We start from the raw sequence: 14,608 nt of genomic DNA, 5'->3' as shown, positions 1-14,608 counted from the left end.
GTCCTGTGTCCCTCACCTGTCCTGTGTCCCTCACCTGTCCTATGTCCCCCACCTGTCCTGTGTCCCTCACCTGTCCTGTGTCTCCCACCTGTCCTATGTCCCCCACCTGTCCTATGTCCCTCACCTGTCCTGTGTCCCTCACCTGTCCTGTGTCCCTCACCTGTCCTATGTCCCCCACCTGTCCTGTGTCCCTCACCTGTCCTGTGTCCCTCACCTGTCCTATGTCCCCCACCTGTCCTATGTCCCCCACCTGTCCTGTGTCCCTCACCTGTCCTGTGTCCCTCACCTGTCCTATGTCCCCCACCTGTCCTGTGTCCCTCACCTGTCCTGTGTCTCCCACCTGTCCTGTGTCCCCCACCTGTCCTGTGTCCCTCACCTGTCCTGTGTCCCTCACCTGTCCTGTGTCCCCCACCTGTCCTGTGTCCCTCACCTGTCCTGTGTCCCCCACCTGTCCTGTGTCCCCCACCTGTCCTGTGTCCCTCACCTGTCCTATGTCCCCCACCTGTCCTGTGTCCCCCACCTGTCCTGTGTCCCCCACCTGTCCTGTGTCCCTCACCTGTCCTATGTCCCCCACCTGTCCTGTGTCCCTCACCTGTCCTGTGTCCCCCACCTGTCCTGTGTCCCCCACCTGTCCTGTGTCCCTCACCTGTCCTGTGTCCCCCACCTGTCCTGTGTCTCCCACCTGTCCTGTGTCCCCCACCTGTCCTGTGTCCCTCACCTGTCCTGTGTCCCTCACCTGTCCTGTGTCCCCCACCTGTCCTGTGTCCCCCACCTGTCCTGTGTCCCTCACCTGTCCTGTGTCCCCCACCTGTCCTATGTCCCCCACCTGTCCTGTGTCCCTCACCTGTCCTGTGTCCCTCACCTGTCCTGTGTCCCCCACCTGTCCTGTGTCCCTCACCTGTCCTGTGTCTCCCACCTGTCCTATGTCCCCCACCTGTCCTGTGTCCCTCACCTGTCCTGTGTCCCTCACCTGTCCTGTGTCCCTCACCTGTCCTGTGTCCCCCACCTGTCCTGTGTCCCTCACCTGTCCTGTGTCCCTCACCTGTCCTATGTCCCCCACCTGTCCTATGTCCCCCACCTGTCCTGTGTCCCTCACCTGTCCTGTGTCCCTCACCTGTCCTATGTCCCCCACCTGTCCTGTGTCCCTCACCTGTCCTGTGTCTCCCACCTGTCCTATGTCCCCCACCTGTCCTGTGTCCCTCACCTGTCCTGTGTCCCTCACCTGTCCTGTGTCCCTCACCTGTCCTATGTCCCCCACCTGTCCTGTGTCCCTCACCTGTCCTGTGTCCCTCACCTGTCCTGTGTCTCCCACCTGTCCTGTGTCCCCCACCTGTCCTCTCACATCATGGCTCCTTCCCTCGCCGCCCTCTGCTCTGCTTTTGTCTTCTCTTCATCTATGGTTGTTCTTACTACAGGCCTCTCCTCTGTTGCCTGGTTATCCCCGTGGCCTCTTCCCTGAGTGTGTGGAGTGAGGAGGAGCAGCAGCTGCAGATCTCTGGGCAGTCCCCCTGCTCACCCCACATGCTCCCCATTCTCAGTTCCGCCTGCCTGGCTTGCTAACCAGGAACAGCTCTAGGAACTGAAGGCCCAGGTGCAGCTGGCCTGGGGCCCACTTGATGCACATCGAAGGCAGATGCCCTGCAACCCCACCCCGCCTGCCTGCCAGGGAGCGGGCAGGGCTGTGGTCTGAGGCACCAGCTTGTGCTAGCTGCTGAGGAATGTTGGGGCTGGGGCTGCCTATCATGGGGGTCTGGGTCCTGTGAAGCCTGAGAGGGCTGCCTCCCTGGGTTCTGGCAATCTCAGCTTGATGGGGCAATGCCTCTGTGTCCCCTGTGCAGACTTGTTCTCCTGCTTCAATGGAGGCGAGTGTGTGCACCCGGCCTTCTGTGACTGCAGACGCTTCAATGCCACTGGACCACGCTGCCAGATGGGTGGGTCTGGCCTCCACCCCACCCCTGGGAAGGGACCACGGGTGCAAGGAAAGCTAGGGGGAAAAGGGGCAGCACTTCCAGGGCTGGACCCCACTGGCCTCTGGCTTGGTGCCCACTGTAGCTACACAGAGAGGTTCCCTTTTCTCTCCCTCAGTGTACAATGCCGGCCCTGAGAGGGACAGCATTTGCCGGGCGTGGGGGCAGCACCACGTGGAGACATTTGATGGGCTCTACTACTACCTGTCTGGGAAGGGCAGCTACACGCTGGTGGGGCGCCATGAGCCTGAGGGACAGAGCTTCTCCATCCAGGTGAGGCTTCCCCTGCCATGTCTGTTCAGGAAGGTTTCCCTAGGCTCTGAAGGCTGCGCTGGCCTGGGCTCTACTTGTCATAGTTAGAGAGACTGGCACCTTCCTCCTTGCATCGCCCCCCAGCTCCCACCTAGGCAGTCTGCACCTGGAAGGACCTAGGGGCTCCACAGCTCTTCCTCACCCACTCACTCTGGCCATTCATTCATTGAGCCACTCATTCATCAAGCATTTACTAAGTGCATACTGTACTCTCTTCTGGCATAAGGTTTGGTGGTGGGAGGCCCTGTAGACAACAACACAGATATAGTCTTTGTCCTCACAGAACTTATAGTCTAATGAAGAAAGACATCAAATCAGATGACTCATTTCAAGTGCAACTGAATGCTACCGAGGAGAAATGCCAAATGCTAAATGAACAAGTCCTGAAAACCCAATCTTGTTTATTGGGAAGGATGGTGACCTGGGAAAGCTTCCTGGAGAAAGTGACTTTTTTTTTTTTTTTTTTTTTTTTGGAGATGGAGTCTCGCTCTGTCACCCAGGCTGGAGTGCAGTGGCGCGATCTCGGCTCACTGCACGCTCCGCCTCCCGGGTTCACACCATTCTCCTGCCTCAGCCTCCTGAGTAGCTGGGACTACAGGCGCCCATCACCACGCCCCGCTAATTTCTTTTTGTATTTTTAGTAGAGACGGGGTTTCACTGTGTTAGCCAGGATGGTCTTGATCTCCTGACCTCGTGATCCACCCTACTCAGCCTCCCAAAGTGCTGGGATTACAGGCGTGAGCCACCGTGCCTGGCAAAAGTGACATTTAAGTGGAATCTAAGGAATGAATTGGAGTTAGCCAAGTGAAGAGTAGGAGAGTGTGGGCAGACTTGAGAACATTCTGGGGAAAAACATCATTGGGTGCTAAGAAAGAAGAGTGCCTCAGAAAAATGAGGGAGGTCCTGGATGACTCAGTTTAGAGTCACCTCCTCTAAGAAGCCCTCCTGGATCTCCTGACCTTCCAAGCTGGCTGAGGAGCTCCTCACTGGGTAACTCAAAGTTCCACATTATGACCCTGTCATTGTATTTCTCTTACAAAGGTCTGGTTTTGGGTTGGTTTTCTCTACCAGCTTTGAGCTTTCTAGGCCAGGGGCCATGTCTTTCTGTGCCTGGATTGGTGCTCAGTAAAGGTTTGTGAAGTAAGGGAACACATGTGTGAAAGCCACTGTCAGGCAGGCCTGATTTTCATTCCTAGTCCATGTGCTAAACCGGGAGCCACCTTCAGCCACAGCTCAATACCCCTCCACCTGGAGGAAAGTCTCTTTGGAGAACCAGCTCTGTTGGAGGGCACCTTGGTCAGTACTGAGTTAGGGTCAAGGGGTTGGGGGTATGGGGAGACCCCAGTGTTCAGTGTCTCCCCTCTGCTAGCCATTTGTGAGCCTTCTGTCTCAGGCATGGACCTATGAGCCTGCCCTAGGGACCATGCCCTGGATGGGTGGGGAACTGCCACCAATTTTCCTTTCTCTGCCTCGGCCTATCACATAGCAAGGATTTTCATGATCCATCATGTGACAATTACTTAGACCAATGGATTGCCATACATTCATGGGTTACAAAATCAACTTAAAGAATCACAACCATCATTAAAAAAATGAGGCAAATAAAATAGAAAATATTGTAAGAATGCATTATGCATAATAGGGATTAGTATTATTTTGTAAAACTTTTAGTTATATGTGTATTTCTTATTGTGGGTCGTGGTCACAAAAGCTTGAAAACCCTTTAGTTAGACCATGGGGTAGCTTTCGCAGTTCCCACTTGTAGTTGAAGTGGCTCCAGCCTGCTTAATCACATTGAACAGTAATCTGGTGGAAGATGCGTTCCTGGGAAGGGTTTCCACACTTGGCAGGGATAAGCCCTGGGAAACTCTTCCCTCTACCCCACCCTGTCCTTTAGGTCTATGGCCTTTGAAGTCTGGGTTCTGTCTGAACGGGGGCAGAGGAGATGTGTGTGTGTGTGTGTGTGTGTGTGTGTGTGTGTGTGTGTGTGACAGCAGCTCAGGAGTGAGATGTGTGCCTATAGGTGTAGGGGAAAGCTACAATCTGTACCTGCCAGGGGCATGGGGAAAGGGGAGTGTGTGTATAGTGTGCACACTGAGAGTGTCATGTGAGAAATTTATGGAGTGTGTATAGATGTGTGTGTTTGTGTTCTGTATGAGTGTGAGATGGTGGAGTACGTCTGTTGGGCTTCAATCTGATGGGATATCCTGGGTAGAATAAACAAAAAAGTTCAGAAATAGGCATAGAGAGATGGAATGATTGACTGGGAAGAGCCCTGGGATCTGAGCCATCCAGATCTGGGCTAGAATCCTGGCTCTGCGATTTCCTAGTTCTCTGTGTGTGTGGCCCTAGTCACTTCACCTCTGTGTGAATCCATTGCCTCCCCTCTGTGATATATAGGGACTGAGCAAAATCACAGAGGAAAGGTGGTTGATATGCAGGGGACAGGCCATCAGCATTAATGGAAACTCAACAAGGTGTGAATCTCAGGGTCAGGCCGGTAGCAGAAGCCTGCAAACCAGCCTCTGAACTCCCTACTCAGGTGCACAATGACCCGCAGTGCGGCTCTTCCCCCTACACCTGCTCCAAGGCTGTCAGCCTCTTCTTTGCGGGTGAGCAGGAGATCCATCTGGCCAAGGAAGTCACCCATGGAGGCGCAAGGTAACTCTAACACCTTCCACATCAAGTTGTCCTATCTCTGACACTGGTGGTGGTGGATGGGTGAGCATCCGCTCTTCTCAAGCCCAAAGGAAATTGCTTTCTGGGGACAAACAGCAATTTCCACCATCAGGGCGGAAGCATATGGGCAGGTCACTGGGTTTCTTGCCAGTGGGGTCTGCAGAATGATTTTTTTTTCCCTGGAACTCTCAGATCTTGCGGATTTCCAGACAGCAGGCTTTCAGGAAAATAGAGTTTTCCAGCGAGTTGAGAGTTTGTCATGATAAGCACGCTTACTTTTCCCTCCCCAAATCTTCCCAAATGGATCATGCAATTTCTACCTTCTATCAGCAGATTCTGAGCACACTTTTACCCATTTCTGATGACACAGGGTCATTGTGAATGTCAGTTATCTTGCTGGGCCATCAGGGATGACTGGGGGACCACCAGAGGAGTGGGAACCCCTTGCTCCCACACTAAATTGCCACAACTGTGGTCCTTTGTGAAATCTTTCTTGCATCTCTTCCTCACTGTTCTTTCCTTTCCTTGATGTCCACTGTCACTTCTTGTTGCTGTCATGGGGTCTTCCTGTAATGACACTTCTCCCTGTCCTCATCTCCTGCTTCAGATCTGGAAACTGGATAACCAACCAATTGTTCTGGGGCTGAGTGTAAAATTGATGGCCTATAGGTTTATCCTGTGAATGAAGAGTTGGTAAATGGGTCTTGTGGCTAGTTAGACACTACTTTTGTTTCCCTTTCCTGATATTTTGCTGAGTTGAAGGTTGCCAAATTCCAGATTGGCTAGCGGTCCCTGTACCAGAAAAACTGGGAAAGTGGTCAAGCCTGCTGGAGCCCACCATCTTTTCTTGCACTCCTAGTTTTCCTCCTCTCTTGGCTTCTGTTTCCACTTGGTTCCTGCTCCCCACCAAAAAAATAAAGCAGATGTTTGCTTATATTCTGTCCTGTCTGGGAGAAAGGAACTTGGAGTCACTCACTCTAAGATTTATTCCTGCCTGGGAAATTGCCATTTTAAAAAACGTCTAAAGACAAAGGAATCCATGTCTACTGGTATACTTCCAGGCACCTGGGAATTCTGGGAATTCATGGGGAAGGGAAGTGGGAGCATTGGATCAAGGGTTAGGGACTGGGTGTTCCTTCGGTGAAGAGACTGGGTTAGTGGAGGTGTTGTGGATACCCTGAAGCTCTGGGATGTGCCCTGCAGGGTCCAATTGCCTCATGTAATGGGGAGCGTGCGTCTGCAGCGGCTTGCTGGCTACGTCATCGTGCGGCATCAGTCAGCCTTCACGCTGGCCTGGGACGGTGCCTCAGCTGTCTACATCAAGATGAGTCCAGAGTTCCTGGGCTGGACCCATGGGCTGTGTGGGAACAACAATGCTGACCCCCAGGATGATCTGGTGACCAGCTATGGTGAGGCGCAGACAGGTGGCCTCTGAGAGGTGTTGGTGGGGATTGGGGGACAGGTCAGGCTGGGAGGAGTTGGAGGGGACTTGGAACAGAGCCCTGGGGTCATGGTCATGGTATTAAAGACCCCGTGGAAGCCCAAGGGCCCCTTCCTAACAAATGTGTGTCCTTGGGCATGTTCTTAAACTACTGTCAACCTCAGGTTCCTCATCTGCAAAAATAGTCATAATAAGAATTCCCACTAGGGTTGTGTAGGTATCTAATGGACACTTTGCAGGTGGGATTGACCCTGCAATGTGGGGGATGGGGTGGGTAGGCAGGGAGCAGAGGGCTAGAGACAGCCAGGGAGAGAATTGGCCCAGCTAAAGACACCTATGGAGGAGTGGTAGGAAGTGAGTGAAGCGTTCAGGGCCAAATCATGGTGGCTCTGGCCAGAAGGGTCGTGACCCCTTTTGAACACCTACACCATACTAAACACTTTACATGCATCATCTCAAGTAGTCCTTGCATCAATCTCACTGGGGGATTATGTTCCCTATGGCAAATATGAGGCTCAGAGACACACAGGAACTTGTTCAGGCTAACACACCAGTTCTCTTTCCAGTGCGTGGTGCTGCATCCCCTGAGTTTGGAGCCATAGGGAGCTACTACAGGTTCCTGAGCATTCTTGGCTATTACTACCAAATAGCTTTTTCAGGAGAATGGCTCAGTTGGGAAAGCCTGATTGGGATGGGAGCTCAGGAGACCGGATTCTTCAAAACTCCTTACCCATCCCTTGGGATCTGCTTTCCCTTAGAGCCTTCTGTCCCTCCTGTACACCCAACCCCATCGCTGCCCCACCATGATGTCAGTTCCCTCCTCCAGGGAAGCTGACTGACGACGTGGTTGAGTTTGTGCACAGCTGGCAGGAGCAGGCCCCTAACCAGCCTCCAGGGCCCACAACCTCCTCCCTGCCTCGCCCACCGTGCCTGCAGCAGAACCCAGGAACCATGCAGGTCTGGAGCTTGGGGAAAGACTCCGCCACCCTAGAGCCTGACGTGCTCTCCAATTCTTCAAAAGCCACTGGCTGTGGGACCTGACTGGCTGGTGCCCTTGGCCCTATCCCTCTCTTCGCTGCCCTCCTCTCCCTTTTTCTCCAGTTTGAGTTGGGGTTCTCTGTGGGGCTGTATGTGGCTTTGCCAGCCCCCAGCCCTGGCTCCTGGTCCCTTGCTCTAGGGCGTGTATGAGCAGTGTGAGGCTCTACTGCGGCCCCCGTTTGATGCCTGCCATGCCTATGTCAGCCCTCTGCCCTTCACAGCCAGTTGTACCAGTGATCTCTGCCAGTGAGTAGGGGTGGTGTGGGCTATGGGGAACCCTCTTGTATTGGGGTGAGTGCTCAGCACATGGGCCACCAAGCTGGGTGATCCCAGACACTGCCAGATCTGCTTCCCAAGGCTCTGAAATTCTTATCTGCCTAAGTGGGACAGAGTCATCCCATTCAACTGAAGCCTGGAAATGGGGCCAGACCCCATTAGGATCACACAACAAGTTAGTGGCAATGCTGGGACTAGAATCCAGGATTTGTGGCTCAAGTCTAGGCATCTGTTCACCTAGATGCCTTCCTGGGCAGCCTTTCCCAGTTGGGTGGAGAGGAGAGGTGCCCTGAAGCCCTGGCAGTCTCTATGGGATGGTGGCGGGCTGGTGGCACTTTGGGTTTTGTTCCAGTGAGACCCTTGGTTTCTCTGCACAGATCAATGGGCGATGAAGCCACCTGGTGCCGGGCACTTGCAGAGTATGCCCGGGCGTGTGCCCAGGCAGGGCGGCCCCTGCAGGGCTGGAGGACCCAGCTCCGGCAATGCAGTAGGTGCAGCCCAGTAGTGGGGCAGGGAGGGCTTCAGGCTGTGGGTGGCATTCTCAGGCCTCAGCTCAATGTCTTGTCCTGCTCAGAATCACAGTTGTCAGAACTCTCAGCCCCAAGGTTTTATTACCATGTGACAGATGAAAAAACTGAGGCTCAGAGTGGGAGGGACTAGCCTGGGTGATTCTCAGAGCCTCCCCTTGTAATTCCTTCTCCTTGTCAACTTCCTGGGCACCCAGTGCTCCCTCTGGGACTAGGGAGTCATGAAAATCAAAGCCCTGCATCCCATCCCCACCACACAGCCTTGGGTAGGAGCTGGGTCCTGGCAGAGCCGGGGCCAGTAACTGACAAACCATGGACTCCCTCCTTCCCAAGCTGTGCACTGCAAGGAGAAGGCCTTTACCTACAATGAGTGCATCGCCTGCTGCCCTGCCTCCTGCCAGCCCCGGGCATCCTGCGTGGACAGTGAGATCGCCTGTGTGGATGGCTGCTATTGCCCCAATGGTATGCTAGGGGCAGACGTAGGTGCCTGGCACCATCTTTCTGGCCTGGCACAGATGGTCATCAAACAGGAGTTCAGAAGATGCCTGTTTGTGGAAGGAAGGAAGGAAAGGAGGGAGGGAGGAAGGGAGGAAGGAAGAAAGGGAAGAAGGAAGGAAGGAAGGAAGGAAGGAAGGAAGGAAGGAAGGAAGGAAGGAAGGGAGAGAGGGAGGGAGGGAGGAAGGAAGGAAGGAAGGAAGGGAGAGAGGGAGGGAGGGAGGAAGGAAGGAAGAAAAAGAAGGAAGGAAGGAAAGGAAAGGGAAGGGAAGGGAAGGGAAGGGGGGAGCAAACAACAAATGAATAAATGATTTAAGGGAAGTGAGGGTGGGGACAGAACTGCAGCCTCTTGAGAGATTCGTCAAGACATTTGATTTCATAGGGATATTTAAATTAATCAGAACTGCGCTTCTTAAGGTGTGTATGAGAACAGGTCATTGGTTTATATATACATATACATTGGTTTAAGCATTGGTCTATGTATGGGGACTGTATCTGTTTTTCAGTATATAAATTTGCAGCACATCTACAGTGTGCAACTCACTTGGCTAGGAGGATGGTTGAGATAAAAAATATAAAGATAAAAGCATTGACTTTGGGAACCAGAATCTGGTTTCAGAGATATGACACTCATATGACCAGTCTAGGGTATGATGTGGTGAAGGCCAGCTCAGGGGTTCAGACAAGAAGAATTACAGGAATTCAGAATGGGGAGAGGTTGTCAGGGAAGTCATTCCTGGAGGAGGTGGTGCCTGGTACCTAAGCTGTTTTCGATGTGGTGACAGGCTTTTGAGAGGTGGTAAAGAGAAGCTCGTGTGCAGGTTGGGAATGGGGTTGTGGGCAGTTCTCTGAGCAAAGGTCTAGAGGTGGGATTCTTTCATCAGGTGCTCACTTCTGGCCTGAGCCAAGGATTCATGGAGGAGAAAGTTTGGAAGTGGGTTCGGAGATGAAAGAAGTTAGACAAGGGGATCTTTATCGCAGGCCCTGGGGAGCCACAAATGGTTTGTGAACAGGGGCAGAGGTGAGTTAATTGGCCCTTTGCTGTCACTCTAGGGCTCATCTTCGAGGATGGGGGCTGCGTGGCACCAGCTGAGTGTCCCTGTGAGTTTCATGGGACTCTGTACCCACCTGGCTCTGTGGTGAAGGAAGACTGCAATGCTTGGTCTGTGTCTGCTGCTGGGAAGTGGGGTGTGGGGCATGGCCACTGACACTTTCCACGAGGGCTGCCCATCTGGGGTCTAGGAGTGCTAATGGCTGGCGTCAGGGCACTCACTCAGTACCTTTGAGTCCCAGGGGAATCTCGTGAGATCCAATCCATGGGGGAAATCTCTACCACCCATTTTAGAGATGGGAAGACTGAGGGCTGTGGGCCCTGCAGTTTCCCAGCATCTAGCCCAGGCCTCGAGGGGTGACCTTTGCCTCCACGGTCTCTGTGTTTTAGCACATGCACCGCAGGCAAGTGGGAGTGCAGCACAGCTGTCTGCCCAGGTATGTCTGACCCCCACCTTGTACTAGACTCCCTTCCACCAGTCTGGTGTTTGGGCAAGGAATCTCTGGGGGCCAGGCTTGCTGTGGGTGGGGGTGTCACTCAGTTCCATTGGCTAAGCCCGGGCCCCTGTTTCCTCAGAATCACTTTGCCGGATTAAGGTCTGGCTCCAGCCCCTGCCAGGAAGGGTTTTCCAAAAGGAGAAGGCTTTTCCATGGGTTCCGTATATCTAAGGACCTTCCTGAGCTAGGAGGACTTGGACTAAGGCTGGTCCTCAAGGCCAGGCCCTGGTCTCCCCTCCGAGGGAGATCCCCAGGGCAGGGCTGTGCCTGTCTTCAGAGAGTTCTCTGGGAACAGACCTGCGTCTCCCACTGCCCAGGGCTCTCAGAGGCCAGGCCTCATTCCTTACACTGCTCTTATTCTGGAGGGCGGGGTGCTGTGTCCTCCTCATGCTTGGAGCTTGCAGGGCAGAGTTCCCCTGGGGCAGCTCCCGTGGCTCAATGGTCTTTCTTTACCTCTCAGCTGAGTGCTCAGTGACTGGTGACATTCACTTCACAACCTTTGACGGCCGCCGGTACACGTTCCCCGCCACGTGTCAGTACATCCTGGCCAAGAGCCGCTCTTCGGGCACCTTCACCGTGACATTGCAGAACGCCCCATGTGGCCTGGTAAGAGCTGGGGTTCCCCAGGCCCGATCCACCCAGCTACTCCTGCCTACTGCCCCCGAGAGAGACTGGGACTTAGGACAGGGCTCAGGTCTTCCCACGGCCCCCACCTTCTGCCTCTTCTCTCTGGGGAGAAGACTGGGTTCCAGCCCAAGCACCTCTGCTGACTGAGTCACTTCCCTTTCCCGGGCCTCAGTGGGTTTTTGGCTTTTGTTTTAGGATTTTACTACCTAAATATATATATTATATTCATGTGTATATATATGTACATATGAAAGTGTAACACTGGCACTACTTTTAAATCAATTAATTTATGAAACAAATCCCTTTAGAATACCTGCTGGCATTGAAACAGTAAGTGGAGCTTGCAGTGAGCCGAGATCACACCACTGCACTCCAGCCTGGGCAACAGAGTGAGACTCCGTCTCAAACAACAACAACAACAACAAAACACACACACACACACACACACACAAAGAAATGTAATGGTTATCTACAAAAAGTTAGTTTTGATGGTTGGTTTCCTTCCATACTTTACGTGTCTTCACACACAAAGAAAATTAATTTTCAAACATTTTACATTCCACAATTTTTTTACAAGTACACCATTTTGCACTGCTATGGTCTTTATAAAGGACTTGACTTAAAATTTCAAATAAAAAAGAACGAAGTTTCTAGGATAACTCTGTGTCTTTAAAGAGCACCCTTATACCGAACAATTTGAACTGGCATGCAGGCAACTTCTTTTGTTGTTGCACACTTGTATTAGGAAAATTACACTCATTTTACAAAAAAAAAATCCCAAAATATTTACTGAAATAAGCTCAAAACAATGTTAGAAAGACCAGTGTGAATGGCACACAAAAATCTCTTCCTTATAAATTATTAACTGGAATTTCTGATCATGGAGTGGACCTCAGTGTTTTTTTAAAAAAAAATCTCTAAAATTGGTTTAATTCAACTTTTATCTTCTCTGCTTCGTTGGATTGCATCTTCAACATTCGTCCCTCTCTTCCTTCCTTCCTTGCTTCTTTCCTTCCATTCTTTTGTCCTTCCTTCTGCAAACATTGAATACCTATTTGCGCCAGAAGCTGAGCTGGGTCTTGGAGACTGGGATGAATTAGACATGGCTCCACCTCCCTGGGCCCTATAGTTTGGTGAGCAAGGCAGGCAAGTGAACTGTTGTAACTGGGCTATAGCCAGCTGTGAGAACATGGAGGGCACAGGGTGGATCTCCACGGGGGAACTCCTTGTTGTTGTTGTTTTACTTGGGCACTGGGTGACAGAGGTGTGAAGTGGATCCAGAAGGGCTTCCTGGAGGACATGACTCATGAGCTGTGTCAGTCACCTGTGAACATAACTGAGAAAATGGCCAACGTGCAAGTCTGGGGTAGATGGGGGTTTGTTTGTTTCTCAGCAGAGACTCTGTTGTCCCTGGGCTGATCATGCTCAGCCAACCCTGGAAGCCCCAGTCTGGGCTGTGCCCAAGCTCCTCCCTGTGCATCACAGCAGGAGCTCACACCCACAGCCAGGGCAGCTGCCCCACAGTCCTGCCTCCCTGCTGGCCTTGCTCCAGCCCCTAGCACTGAGGACCCTGAATGTGAGCAGGCATCAGCTGAAGGTGTCACTCCATGGCCCTGGGGACACAGACTGAACTGGATGAGGCAGAGGACTGGGCTTTCTTCTCCTTTTGGCCTAAGTGTCCCCCTACCTTCTTTCTGCTAGAGAATGGCCCGGCCCTGGCTTGGCTGCTCTCTGAGTCAGGAGGCTGCTCTTCCTCAAAAGTGGGGTCATTCCCATCACATCCTGAGGGTGGCATAAGACAAGACAGGACACACAGGCACAGCCCAGCGGCTCCTTCCCACTCACAGAATCCTGGGGGCTATTGGGCCTCAGGGTCCCTTACTCAGTATCCCCTTCTTTTTTTTTTGAAGACAGGATCTCACTCTGTTACCCAGGCTGGAATGCAGTGGCGCAGTCTCAGCTCACTGCAGCCTCAACCTCCTAGACTCAGTGTCCCTTCCCACCTCAGCCTCCCAAGTAGTTGGTACCACAGGCACATACCACCACGCCTGGCTAGTTTTTGTTTTTTTTTTTTTTTTGGTAGAGTTGGAGCTTCATCATGTGGCCCAGACTCGTCTTGAACTCCTGGGCTCATGGGATTCACTTGCTTCAGCCTCCCAGTGTTGGGGTTATAGATGTGAGCCACCACGCCTGGCCATCAGCCCTTCTCTCTACCAGGTCTCTGATAGGTGGTGGGCCAGCCTTGGCCTGAGGCAACCCTCTTCTTTGCGGGACAGTGCCTCTTGATAGCAGGTTCTTTTTACCTTGGGCCAGCTCTCCTCCTTGTGACTTCACCCATGTGATGGGCCAATGGAGGGCCAGCCCTGTGCCAGCTCTGTGCTGGGCATGATGAGGTTACGCAGAGTAATCAGACCCTGATCCTATCTCCAGGCTCTTGTGGTCTGTAGGGAGTCTTTAGACAGCTTCCATATAATCTACAACACGATCAGTGCCGTCACAGGGGAGCTTTATGGAAGGAACAGTCCTGCAGGTCAGAAAAAAGGATCAGAAAAAACCTCACGATAGAAGTGGCATTTGGTCTGAGGGACCTAAAAAGTGAGCCTAAAAATATTCATAGAAATCAGTTTGCCTGGGTAAGGAGAGGGAGGGCACTCCAAGGGTTGATTAGATTATATGAGAAAAACAACAAGGTTGGAATATTCCAGGATCCATTAAAGCAGATGCAGAAGGACTTGGCAACTGACTGACTGTGTCTGGTGAAGTGGGGAGTGTGTGGGAGAGAAGTTAAAGATGAAGCTATGACTGCAGTCTTGGGTGACCAGCATGGAGTGGCGCGGGGACATTCACAGAGAGGATGATAATGACAATGATAAAGTATTTACACAGTGCCTTGAACTTTGACTAATTACTTTGCAAACAACATGTGATTTAAGTCTTAACATACCCCATGTTGTAGTTATCATTCTCCCCATTTTAAATATAATGAGACAGGTTGACAGAGGCTTGGGGCATTTCTGAGAATCCACAGCCAGCAGGAGGCAGAGCTGAGCCTGACCTAGGGTTGGAAGTTATCACAGCGTTTTAACACATCCACCCCAGAATCTATGCAGTGTTTGCAGTCCTCAAAGGTTTTTTTAAAGTAGACTTTATGTTTTAAAACATCTTTAGCTTTACAGAAATATTGCCAAGATAGTACCTAGAGTTCCTGTCTATCCTACAACCAGTTTCCCTTGACATCCTACATTAGTAGGGTACATTTGTTAAAAATAATGAAACGATGTTAATAGATTACCATTAGCCAAACTGCATACCTTATTTAGATTTCTATAGTTTTTTACCTAATGTCGTTTTTCTGATCCAGGGTACCAGGTTACATATAGTCATCATGTCTCCTTAGGCCCTTCATAGATGTTACAGTTCCTCAGATTTCCCTTGCTTATGATCATCTTGAAAGCTTGAAGAATGCTGGTCAGGTGTTTTGGAGAATGGCCCTCTATTGGAATTTGTCTGATTTTTTTTTTCTCATGGTTAGACTGGGGTTATGGTTTTTTGGGAGGAAGATCACAGAGGTAAAGTGCCATGTTCATCACATCTTATCCATGGTATGTACGATCAACACGGTTTATCACTGTTGATTATGACCTTGATCATCTGGTGTAGGTAGTATTTTTCAGGTTTCTCCACTGTAGACTTATTCC

At 51.7% G+C, this 14,608-nt stretch overlaps 1 protein-coding gene across 10 annotated transcripts in view; it reads left to right on the top strand.

The window, feature by feature from the left end:
- The window catches only part of OTOG (otogelin), a 104,560-nt gene that overhangs the window by 6,869 nt on the left and 83,083 nt on the right, over nt 1-14,608 (top strand). For 5 of the 10 annotated variants that reach the window (XM_077963156.1, XM_077963151.1, XM_077963152.1 and 2 more), the window contains 11 exons: nt 1,839-1,931; nt 2,086-2,240; nt 4,822-4,940; nt 6,162-6,367; nt 7,226-7,356; nt 7,577-7,683; nt 8,091-8,200; nt 8,574-8,702; nt 9,789-9,897; nt 10,177-10,223; nt 10,744-10,889. In XM_077963156.1, the coding sequence (XP_077819282.1) occupies nt 1,839-1,931; nt 2,086-2,240; nt 4,822-4,940; nt 6,162-6,367; nt 7,226-7,356; nt 7,577-7,683; nt 8,091-8,200; nt 8,574-8,702; nt 9,789-9,897; nt 10,177-10,223; nt 10,744-10,889 (1,352 nt within the window). Of the gene's footprint in view, nt 1-1,838; nt 1,932-2,085; nt 2,241-4,821; nt 4,941-6,161; nt 6,368-7,225; nt 7,357-7,576; nt 7,684-8,090; nt 8,201-8,573; nt 8,703-9,601; nt 9,757-9,788; nt 9,898-10,176; nt 10,224-10,743; nt 10,890-14,608 lie in introns of those variants that run through there. The other 5 variants (XM_077963153.1, XM_077963157.1, XM_077963158.1 and 2 more) reach the window with 3 other exon arrangements.

The sequence above is a fragment of the Macaca mulatta genome, chromosome 14 (genome assembly GCF_049350105.2).
Source record: "Macaca mulatta isolate MMU2019108-1 chromosome 14, T2T-MMU8v2.0, whole genome shotgun sequence".
NCBI lineage: Eukaryota > Metazoa > Chordata > Mammalia > Primates > Cercopithecidae > Macaca > Macaca mulatta.
This window is presented reverse-complemented; position numbering and strand designations above follow the sequence as displayed.